We start from the raw sequence: 12,145 nt of genomic DNA, 5'->3' as shown, positions 1-12,145 counted from the left end.
TATACATTTTACTAATTTTCTTTAATCTCTGACACTTCTATAGAGAAAGAGTGAATAGCAATATTAAAATATTTCTTCTAATTAATTTCCTTTCAATGTGCATGAATCCATGCACTGGGCCTCTAATAAATTTATAAACTTAAGTCTTTGTATTACTAGTTAGTCTGGAGCTACATATGACTTTTTTCATCTGCTGGAAATTAATATTTTCTTCTTTGGGGGAGGGGATTAAAACTTGAATTTAATGTAGAAGGAGTAGTAATTTGGCCCTGTTTTCTATGAGAGCAGAGCAGTACAGATCTGTCTAGCCAGCTGACCCCTTGTTCTCTAGACAGATACCAGGGAGAATTACTATTGCAACTGAAAACAAGTGGGGGTTTTAATGGAGGGAACGGAATGAAATTTATGTGACAATAATTGCTACACTATCTAAACGGTTCAGTCAAATTAGCTGTTTGGTCATGTAGACAACTTATCTAAATGCCTGAAATTTGCTTATTTACACACAGAGCCTGAATATTTTTTGTTGTTGTTAATCCTCACCTGAGGATATTTTTCCATTGATTTTTAGGGAGAGAGGGAAAGAAGGAGAGAAACATAGATGTGAGAGAAACACATCAATTGGTTGCCTCCTGCATGAGCCCTGACCAGGGCCCGGGCTGGGGAGGAACCTGCAACCGAGGTACATGCCCTTGACCGGAATCCAACCTGGGACCCTTTGGTCAGCAGGCCGACGCTTTAGCCACTGAGCCAAACCAGTTAGGCCCTGAATATTTTTTTAAGCTTCAGTTTTTGATGTATGCCAACTTGCAAACAATTTTAAAGATTGAGTTCTGGCAGATTACCTCCGACCACTGAATTAGCATTGCTTCTCTTTATACTTTTCACTGTTATACTCGCTCTTTTTTGACTACCATTTTCTTTAGTCCAATTGTAAACATTATTCAGTATTTATTTTGCATCAGAGTAGATAATACAAGATACCAAATGCCTAAAAAGAGCCTCTTCTTCCCACTTTTGCTTCTTCTGGTGATACCAGTTTGTATTTTGCTTTCAAAGGGTGTCCCATCATTGTATGGGAGACTTGTTCCATTAGCTGTCTCTACCTGCCAAATCAGGTCTGCTTCCTTATGGGAACTGAATATAAGATTTCTCCTGATTTCATTGAAAACTGTCAGCCTTTTATCGCTGGCCATATTGTTTTGACAGGAAAACAACCAAGTTGTATTATTGAACTTTCTTTTCCATTTTTCTTTCTCTGTAAGGATAAATTTGTTACTATTTATTATCTAAACTTTGATGAAACTACTCAAAACGAATTTCAGCTAGTCCCAAAAGAGTCACGGTAATTTAAGCCACTGGTAATTAGAAAGATTTTTAAATGCCACTAAAACATTATCAAAATTTGTATTTATTGCAGCTAACACTTCAGAGGAAAGGGTAAAAGCAATTGCAAAAAAAAAATAATTAGATTTAGGAAGAACTTGGGAAACAGAAACGTTCTTAAGCTAAGTGAGTCGACTTTTTGAGCTTTCACACAGAGACAACTCGAGTTAAACCTCTACCTACTATCAACCCGGCTGTGGCTCAGTGATTTAGCATCGACCTATGAACCAGGAGGTCATGGTCATGGTTCGATTCCCAGTCAGGGCACCTACCTGGGTTGCAGCCTTAATCCCCGGTGTGGGGTGTGCAGGAGGCAGCCAATCCATGATTCACTCTCATCATTGATGTTTCTTTCTCTCTGTCTCTCTCCCTTCCTCTCTGAAATCAATAATAATATTTTTTTTTAAAAAAAGAAAAAAATCTATGCAAAAAAAAATACTCTCCTTCACAGTCCATATCTCTAATTGACTATTATTCTGCAGTGACAGTAAAAAAGCTAAAACAAATGACCATTTTAAGTTAAATTCACATTGAATAAATGAACAGAGAACCCACATGGGCAAAACATTTTCTTGCTGATGCTGGTAGGGATTATTATCTATTAAGCAGATGGACTCAACTTAGTGAATGTGAATGCCCTCTACTTTTACTGAGGGTGTTCCCATACTTTATTGTCAGAATAGAGATGCTTTAGAATGTGAAAAGGGGCGCTATTAATAATTACATGAAGGGAACAGGCATAATCTGAGATTGTACTGGTCAAAGGTCGCCTGGAATGCCTTTTCTTCCTTCCACGAGTATTTAAGGGCTACCCACTGTGGAAGGCCTAGATCATGGCTCCCCTGAGAATGGTCTTTGGAGTATTTCAGCCTTCCTCTTTTATTTTATTTTTTTGTTATTGTTTTTTTAATCCTCACCCGAGGATGTTTTTCCATTGATTTTTAGAGAGTGGAAGAGAGAGGGAAAGACAGAGAGAAGCATCTATGTGAGAGAAACACATTAATTGGTTGTCTCCTGCTGGAGCCCCGACCAGGGCCTGGGCCGGGGAGGAGCCTGCAACTGAGGTACATGTCCTTGACCGGAATCGAACCTGGGACCCTTCAGTCTGCAGGCCGATGCTCTATCCACTGAGCCACACCTGCTAGGGCCAGCCTCCCTTTATCTGAATTATTAAGGCATCTGTGGTGCAAGCATGTCAGAACGGGGGATGTTTTATGTACCTCAAAGAAAGAATTATGTGCTGCTATTTGATGTGTATTTGTTCTCTCTTACCAATTAGAATGTAACTTTCTTGAGCACAAGGACTGTGTTTCCCCGAAGCCCCGAGGCCATTGCAATGGCCAAAGTGAAAAGAGAGAAAATTCTTGTGGAATAGTTGACTTACCTGCATAGTAACATTCCTCTCTATGGCTGTGACTGAAAGTATGGGTACGGGCACTAAAAAAACAAATGCAACTGGGTATTTAAAGACCTTTCTCCTGGGTTTTTGTACACTTATACAGTTGAAAGGGTTAAAATGAAGCCAGATACAGTGAATCGTGTCCTGAGTACCCATTTAATTACCAGAGGTTTGAAAGTATCCACCCAGATATAGATATTTTAACTACAACCAGTCCTTTAAAGGAGTATTTTAGCACTGAAAGGGTCCTTTGAGAATATCTTAATTGTAGCATTCTGAGTAAAATATAATTAATTTTCACTATTTATTAAAAAGGTAAAACAGATACTTTTCTAGTTATAAAATTAAAATATGCTCACTATAAAAAAAATCATAGAATATAGAAAATGTGAAGACAAAACTAAAAACCACCCATAAGCCTTTATTTTAGAGATATTTACTTAGAATATGTTGGCATATTTTCTTGCAGTTTTCTATATATTTGTATACTATATTAATGTATCCATGTGTATACACTGAGTGGCCAGATTATTATGATCTCTGAATGCATAATAATCTGGCCACTCAGTGTATGTCCTATATAATAAAAGGCTAATATGCAAATTGTCCCCTTGACCAGGAGTTCGACCAGCAGGCAGGCCGGCCAACCACCCATGTCCCCTCCCCCTGGCCAGGTTGGCCGGACCCCACCCATGCACGAATTCATGCACCGGGGCTCTAAAATATATATATATATATATATATATATATATATATATATATATATATATACACACACATATACATATATACATACACACACTGAGTGGCCAGATTATTATGCGTTCAGAGAGCATAATAATCTGGCCACTCAGTGTACATGCGGTTGGCAATCTCTACAATTGCGCCCGAATGATCCTTGCCTCTGGAATACACAGCCCTTATGTAATTCCCTCCCTGTGAGTACCGTGCTTATAATCAATAGAATATGGCAACTTTGAGGGATGTCACTTCCATTATTAGGGCACAAGAGGCTGTGAATTTTGACTTGTTAGAAGACTCTCTATTGAAGCAAGTTGGCATGTTAGAGGCCTACACAGCAAGGAATTGACGGCGGCCTCTAGCCAACAGCCAGCAAGAAAATAAAGTCCCCAGTCTAACAGCCTCAATGAGCTGAATGAACCCTGCCGACAACCACAGGACGGAGCTTGCAAGCGTATTCTTCCCCAGTTGAGTGTCAAGATAAGGCTCCGGCCGCAGTGGACACCTTGATCTCAGCCTCGTGAGGCCCTGAGTGGAGGACCAGATAAGCTGTGCTGGATTCCTGACCCACACCATCTGTGAGATAGTAAATGTATGTTGTTTAAGCTGCTTCATTTTGAGGTAATTTGTTATACAGCAATAGATCACTAATATGATTAGAGAATGTCTCATTTATAGTTTAATGGCATTGTCACAGAACATTCTCTTATAAACATTTCCTGTCTTTAAAAATTATTAAAAATGGCCTGGCTGGTGTGGTTGAGCATCGACCGATGAACCAGGAGTTCAAGGTTCGATTCCCAGTCGGGGCACATGACCAGGTTGTGGGCTTGATCCCCTTTAGGGGGCTTGTAGGAGGCAGCCAAACAATGATTCTCTCTCATCAGTATATTTTTATCTCTCTCTCCCTCTCCCTTCCTCTCTGAAATCAATACAAAAATATTTTTAAAAAATCATTAAAAACTTGATTTTTTTATGGCTGCCTAGAAAAACATAGTAAGGATATACCATATTTTAATTATTCTTATATTGTTGGATATTTAGATTTCTAATTACTGTCTACTATAAATAATCTTCATATATCTATCTTTCACTACACATTTTATTATTCCACTAGGAGCCATTGCTAAATGAGGAATCAATGAGTCCAAGTTTATGAATCATGTTAAGGATTTAGGAATATTGCCAAATTACTTTCCAGAAAGATTAGGCCATTTAACATGCTTCCAAGTATCTTACTTGCCAACACTGAATAGTTAAAAAATATTTAGCCAACTTGAGAAATAGTATCTCTTTGTTATTTTAATTTTTATGTTTCATTATATCGTCACATGACTATTAGTTGGTTAAAGCTTACTGAGCATTTAAATAAAAATAATTAGCCAAGTATATAGCTTAAACCAATAGATCTACAGGTAAATATATAAATGTATGTTTTTAAGTCAATATTATCAACTGCTTCATGCATGCTTTACAAATATTAACTTTTAAAAAAATTATTATTATTATTTTAATATATTTATTGATTTCAGAGAGGAAGGGAGAAGGAGAGAGAGATAGAAACATCATTGATGAGAGAGAATCATTGATCAGCCACTTTCTTTACAACCCCCACTGGGGATCGAGCCCGCAACCCAGGCATGTGCCCTTGGCCGGAATTGAACCTGGGATCCTTCAGTCTGCAGGCTGATGCTCTATCCACTGAGCCAAGCCGGCAAGGGCTAAGTTTTTTTTCAAATATATATTTTTATTGACTTTAGAGAGGGAGAGAGAGAGATAGAAACATCAATGATGAAAGGGAATCATAGATCAGCCACCTCCTACACACCCCCTACTGGGGATCGAGCCCACAACCTGGGCATATGCCCTGATGGGGAATCAAACTGTGACCTCCTGGTCAATGCTCAACCACTGAGCCACACCGATGGGGCGATATCAACATTTTTGATCCTCATGATAACACCAAGTCAGCTGCCACTGTAATCCCCATTTTACTAAAAATAGGCTAAGAATAACTTGTGGAGGGCAGCACAGATAGAGAAAGCATGTTTTAAACTACATCTAGCAATAGAGTTGTCTTAGCTTGGGTTGTTACAGCAAAGTACCATAGACTGGGTATCTTGCAGATGCTGTTTTCTTGCTATGTCTTCATATGGTAGAGTGCTCTGGTCTTTCCCTCTTCTTACAAGGATGCTAATCCCATTATGGAGTCCCATGCTCCCGACTTCATCTAATCCTCTTTACTTCCCAAAGGCTCCACCTCCAAATCCCATCACATTGGTGTTAGGTGTTCAAACTTCCTGCTGAATTTTAATGTACCACATAGAAGTAGAAATTAGATTTAAAAATTTCACACTGTGATCATTTATGTAGGATCTGCGGGAGTTAGATCTAGGTCAATTAAAAACGCAATTTTCTGAAGGAAAAAAAGAAGACAAATAATCCCAAGTGCCCAATTTAGAGGGTTAATGTTCAGATGAAATTGGAGCTTTGCCAATTGTAAGTTAAGCTATGGTTGGGGCATTTCAATTCTCTGCCTCCAAAAGCAGGTGTTTTTTAAAAATTAATTGAATTTATTCGGGTGACATCTGTTAATAAAATTATGTAGGTTTCACGTGTATAACTCTATAACCCATCATCTGTATATTGTACTGTGTGTTCACCACCCAAAGTCAAGTCTTCATCCATCACCATTTATCCCCCCTTACCCTCTTCTACCTCCCCACCCCCTCTCCCTCTGGTCATCACCATGCTGTTGTCTGTGTCTATGAGGTTTTCTTTTCAATTAAAATTTTTTAGTGTTGACATTATTGCAGGTGTACCCTTTTGCCCCCTCCCCCCTCCATTGGCCTTCACCAAACTATTGTCTGTGCCCATGAGGGACACATATATGTTCTTTAGCTAATCCCTTCACCATCTTTACCCAGCACCCTCACCCCCCTCACCTCGGGCACTGGCCAGTCTGGTCCGTGTACGCATGCTTCTGGTTTCATTTTGTTTGTCAGTTTATTTTGTTTATTAGAGTCCACAAAGTAGTGAGGTCATGTGGTATATATGTTTTTTGCCCAATCCCTTCCCCCTTTTCACCCGGCCCCCCAAACCCCCTCCCTTCTGACAACTGTCAGTCTGTTTTCTGTTTCTATAAGTCTGTTTCTGTTTTGTGTGTTTGTTTGTTTTGTTCATTAGATTCCACATGAGTGAAATCCTATGGTATTTGTCCTTCTCTGACTGGTTTATTTCACTTACCATAATATTCTCCATGTCCATCCATCAAAGACAGGTTTTAATAAGTCATGGAAATAGTAATCCTGAAGGCTTTCCTTATGTATTATTTATTATACCAGGAAATGAAATATGCTTTTCCAATAGTCATCACTCTAAAACACACTTCAACAATTAAGCAGAAGGCAGAAAATTGTTTTATCTCACTTTTATTTCTTAACCTGATGTTTGCAAATCTGTGTCTAGTAGCAAACATCTACATGTCTTAAGTATTCCCAAGCTTCACTAATAAAGTAGTTAATAATAGTGCTTCACTTCTAGGTAAAATATTAAATATTAAATATTAAATATTAAATGTTTTTCACTACTGAAGGAATTTTTACTAAAACAAGAATTTCATAATGTAACCACAGTAAAGAATTAACAAACTTACAGAAATAAATACTTTAACTTTTTGAAGAAAATTCTTTTTCTCAGAGTCCATAACACCAACTCATTTTTATATTTTACTATTTTTTTGTGTATCTTTTGTTGTTTTTAAGTCAATAAGTAATCTAGGACGAGCATTGCTTGCTAGACCTGGCCTTTTCTCAGTACAGAATGTTCAAAGTAATTTTAAAAGATTATTTTCTATGTTTTCTACAACTTTTGCAAGTTTTCCTATAACATTTACCTTCTCGAGGTTCAGATATTCTTGTTTAGTGAAGCGGGAGTTTCTTCTTGTGGTCCCCGGTGGGTTTTAAAGCTGGAACCCCGGGGGCACCGATAGTGGCTTCCTCTCGCCCTGTTGGGCCTGGCAGGCTTCTAGTACAGCGACAGCTTCGTCAACTTTAGAACAGAGGGACTCGGGAGACTCGAGCATAAGCAGGAGTTCCGAGTTATCCATCTCTAGCAGCATGCCTGTGATTTTACTCGCAAGAGTAGGCTGTAAGGCTTGGATCAGAGGGAAGAGCCACTCACCCAGCATCTTCTTTTGGTCTTCGGGAGAGGCCGATGCCAGCGTGGAAGCAATCAGACACCTCCCACCTTGATCACGGGCAACGGGTCGCTTCTCTCGTGGCTGTGCCCCCAGCTGCTGCGGGTTGCAGACGCCTTCGTTGTAAAGATACTGCAGCGCAGAGCGGGCAGCAGGGCGCGGGTTCGCTGTGGCTGTTGATGGGCTAGCGGCACACTGTGGCTGTGCCGGGGGTGCCTGCGGCAGAGGTGAAGGAGCCGGTGCCTCGGGACCAGGAGTGGCTGGGTCAGCATCAGCGGGCACATCTGGGAGTGGAGGAGGTTTGGCCGCCTCATCGGTGTCGCCAGGACTGGGTGTTGGTTGAGCAGCTGGGCTAGGAGGACCGGGGGCGGCAGCATCCTCAGCCTGGGGGGCAGCTGCCGTCGAGCGATCTGCAGGTGCCGGCTGGGAGGGCTTGGGGACGCGTTTGCGCTGACCCTTGGCCTTGGCGGCTTTCTTCTTCCGGCGTCTGGTGAGCTCGGCTTGCCGCTCCTGCCTGTACTGAGCGAAAGTCACATACAGCGGCTTGGCGGCCAACACTTTCCCATTCATTTCGGCTACCGCTTTCCGGGCTTCCTCCGGGGCCGAGAAGCACACAAAACCAAAGCCCTTTCTGCGGCCGCCCTCCACCACCACCCTGGCGCTGGTGATCGTGCCGAACCGCGAAAACATTTTGCGGAGACGCTCATCGTCGACGCTCTCGGCCAGGTTTTTCACGTACAGGTTAATGCCGTGGTATTTGGCCATGCGATGCTGCTTCACCTCTTCTAATTTCTGCTTAAGCTCCGCCTCCCTCTCCTTTTTTTTCTGCGCTCGAGAAACGTACATCTTTTTCCCACGCAACTCCTTCCCATTCAACTCCTCTACGGCCTTCTTGGCGTCCGCGTGGCATTCAAATCTGATGAACCCAAAGCCCTTGGATTTGCCGGTGTCATCGGTCATGACCTTCACACTTGAGATCGACCCAAACTTGCTAAAGACATCTAACAGGCACGCGTCGTTCGTGCCCTCCCCGAAATTCTTGACGTACACGTTAGTGAACTCCTCCACCCTCGCTCTGCGCTCCGCCTCCCGTTGGTTGGGGGGCTTGAATTGCCCCACAAAGACTTTGCGCCCCTTCACCAGCGCCCCATTCATCTCTGCGATAGCCTTGTCGGCTGCCTCCCGGGTCTCGAAGTGAACAAACCCGTGACCCTTGGACCCGTTCTCATCGCAGGCCACCTTGCAGGACAGGATGGTCCCGAAGGCGGCAAACAGATCGTACAGCTCTTTGTTCCCCAGGGCCTTGTCTAAGTGGTTAATGAATATGTTGCCCACGCCGCTTTTGCGAAGCGACGGGTCCCGCTGGGACCACATGATGCGCATGGGCTTGCCGTGTATCAGGTCGAAGTTGAGGGTGTTGAGCGCGTGGCCCGCGTCCGCCGGCCGCTGGAAGTTCACGTACCCGTAGCCCAGCGAGCGGGCGCTGACGGCGTCGCGGCACACGCGGATGGACAGGATGGGCCCGGCCGCGCTGAACTTCTCGTAGAGCATCGCCTCGGTCACGTCGGGGTGCAGGTCCCCCACGTACAGCGACGCCGTGGGGAAGCCCGGGGCGCTGGGGCTCTCCTCCTCCTCGGGCTGCCAGGTAGCCATGGGCCTTGACCTTGCCGGGCGGGATGGCGGGATGGCGGGCAGGGGTGGCGGGCAGGGCCAGCAATGGCGGAAAGGGCAGTGGGGGGGCGAGCGGGGAGGGACAAAAATGTACGAGAATCGAAGCGGCTCAACGATCCGGGCCGTGGAACGCCCGCCCTGACTTCCGGCCGCCGCGTGGCCGCCGCGTGGCCGCCGCTCCTGCTTCCTCCTACGGTGGAGTCAAGATCTGTCTCGGCCGTGGCTGCTTCTCTGGGTTATTTTATAAAAAGGGTAGAAAAAAGACGTCCCTGGCGGGTGAGAGGCATTTTTTTTTTTTTTGGTAAAACATTTTGGGTTTTAAGAAAAGACTTAAAAACATAAATGGGCCAAGATCCTTCTATCAAGACACACTTCCCGTGCAGGAAGCAGCCAATCAATGATTCTCATCATTGATGTTTCTCTCTCTCTCTTTCCCTCTCACTTCCTCTCTGAAATCAATAATAAAAAAAAATCTATATATATATATATAAAAAAAAGCCCTAGCTGGTTTGGCTCAGTGGATAGAAAGTTGTCCTGTGGGCTGAAAGGTCCCGGGTTGGATTCCAGTCAAGGGCACGTATCTTGGTTGTGGGCTCAATCCCCAGTAGGGGACATGCAGGAAGCAGCCAATCAATGATTCTCTCTCATCATTGATGTTTCTCTCTCTCTCTTTCCCTCTCACTTCCTCTCTGAAATCAATAAAAAAACTATAAAAAAAAGACACACTTCCAGCACCAGAAGAATCCCTCTTTGGCCCTCACAGAACCCTACCCACTTCCTTCTGTGCTTCTCACACCCTCCCTCAAACCTGGAACCATTAATCTGTATTTTTTAAACATATTTTATTAATTTTACAGAGAGGAAGGGAAACGAATAGAGAGTTAGAAACATCCATGAGAGGGACATAGTTAGAAAAATCAATTGGCTGCCTCCTGCATGCCCCCTACTGGAAATCGAGCCTGCAACTCCAGGTACATGCCCTTGACCACAATCCAACCCGGGACCCTTCAGTCCCCGGGCTAAGGCTCTATCCACTGAGCCAAACCGGGTAGGGCAAAATGTTGTCATTTCAAAAGTTACATAAATGGAATTATACACAATGTAACCTTCTGGGATTGCAAATTTGAAACTCAGTATAACTCTCTGGAGAGTCATACAAATTAATGCATGTATCAATAATATGTTTCTTTTTATTGTTGAGTATTGCTCCATGGTGTGTGTGTGCCAAAGTTTGTTTAGCCATGCATCTTGACTATGGTGGTGAATGCATGAACCTATGCATATAATTTAACTGCATAAAGCTAAATACACACACAGTGAAATGAGTATAAGTAAAACCAGGGATATCTGAGTAAGACCAGTGAATTGCATCAATGTCAATATCTGGGTTGTGATATTATTCTATAGTTTTGCAAGCTGTTGGGAAAAACTGGATGAAAGGGTAGACTCATCTCTATTATTTCTTACAATTACATGTGAATCTATAACTGCCTCAATAAAAATTCCAATAAAAAGGAATACATGTGTGTTCCGAGCCTGGAATCCACACTCTGCACGCTCAGCACTAACCACCCAAGCGAAGGGGCTAAGTATTAACCTTTTAGACCTTTACCATTGATCCTCAGAAGAACATCAACAAGTACTCCCAGTTCATTAAAGGACTGCAGTCAATATTAAGACAACAGCTTGCTCTACACCAGGAGCCACTGAACTATGGCCTGTAGGGCAAATTCAGCCTTTCAGGCCTTTTGTACAGCCTGCTAACTAAGAATTGTCTTATATTTTTAAATGTTGGTTAAAAATCCAAAGAAGAATATTTTTTTTCCTTTTAAAAATTGAATTTATTGGGGAGACATTAGTTCACGAAGCCATTAAGGTTTCAAGTATAAAATTCAACAAAACATCATTTGCACACTGCGTCACGTGCCAAAAATTGGAAAATGTCTCAGAGGGGAAGAAAAGAAGACTATCTGGTGGCATGTGAAAATTACACAAAATTGACATCTTAGTGTCCATAAATAAGTTTTATTGGAGCACACACACATCCATTTCCCTGTCTATTGTCTCTGGCTGCTTGCATGCTACAACACGAGGGTTGAATAGTTTGTAACAGACCGTATGGCCCTCAAAGCCTAAAATAGCTGCTACTCGATCCTTTACAGGAACTGTTTGCTGACCCCTGCTCTAGACTTCTGTGCCTCTCTCTGGCCACATTTTGCGATATTTTAAAATAATACTAGAACGCACACAACTTGGAGAGCCGTGAGATGGTAAAAATAAACTTCATTTTATCTTTTAAGGGGAGAGATGATCTCAGTTCATCTTGAGAAGCATTTTACTTAAAGACATAATGCTGCAACACAGACATAGAGCGAGGTCTTTTATCTGTGCACATTGGAAGTGATCACAGATTTCCAAGAGCCCAAATTTTCTGAAGCTATCTCTATTCCCTGTATGTGAGTGACATGCCCGTTAGCACAGAGGTCATGATCAACTCTCTTTATTGTATCTCCTTCCAGCATTTTAACTACACTGCCTGGCCGTCCAATGAGTTCTTTCATTGTTATTTCATTTCATCCTCTCCATAACCCTCCAAATAAAATTTTAGTGATGAGGAAATGGGCCTTGAAAGATGATGTTATTTGCCTAACATTGCACTCCAGGATCTACACCGTAATTCACCCAACTTCTAAGCTTTTCTCAGGGTATTTTGTCTTACTGCCAACCATAGAAATAGCATCATTAATGTA

At 42.6% G+C, this 12,145-nt stretch overlaps 2 protein-coding genes across 2 annotated transcripts in view; one reads left to right on the top strand and one right to left on the bottom strand.

The window, feature by feature from the left end:
- ARHGAP6 (Rho GTPase activating protein 6) overlaps window positions 1-12,145 on the top strand; it is a 506,928-nt gene that overhangs the window by 20,073 nt on the left and 474,710 nt on the right. The window lies entirely within an intron of this gene.
- LOC307095973 (polyadenylate-binding protein 4-like) lies at window positions 7,488-9,377 on the bottom strand (the record flags this gene model as incomplete). Its single annotated transcript, XM_079765608.1, has 1 exon — window positions 7,488-9,377. The coding sequence occupies one exon, from the start codon at window positions 9,375-9,377 to the stop codon at window positions 7,488-7,490; it is 1,890 nt and encodes a 629-aa protein (XP_079621734.1).

Source organism: Cnephaeus nilssonii (assembly GCF_951640355.1).
Source record: "Cnephaeus nilssonii genome assembly, chromosome: X".
Classification (NCBI taxonomy): domain Eukaryota; kingdom Metazoa; phylum Chordata; class Mammalia; order Chiroptera; family Vespertilionidae; genus Cnephaeus; species Cnephaeus nilssonii.
The sequence above is the reverse complement of the archived record's forward strand: the minus strand, read 5'-3'. Positions and strand labels throughout refer to the sequence as shown.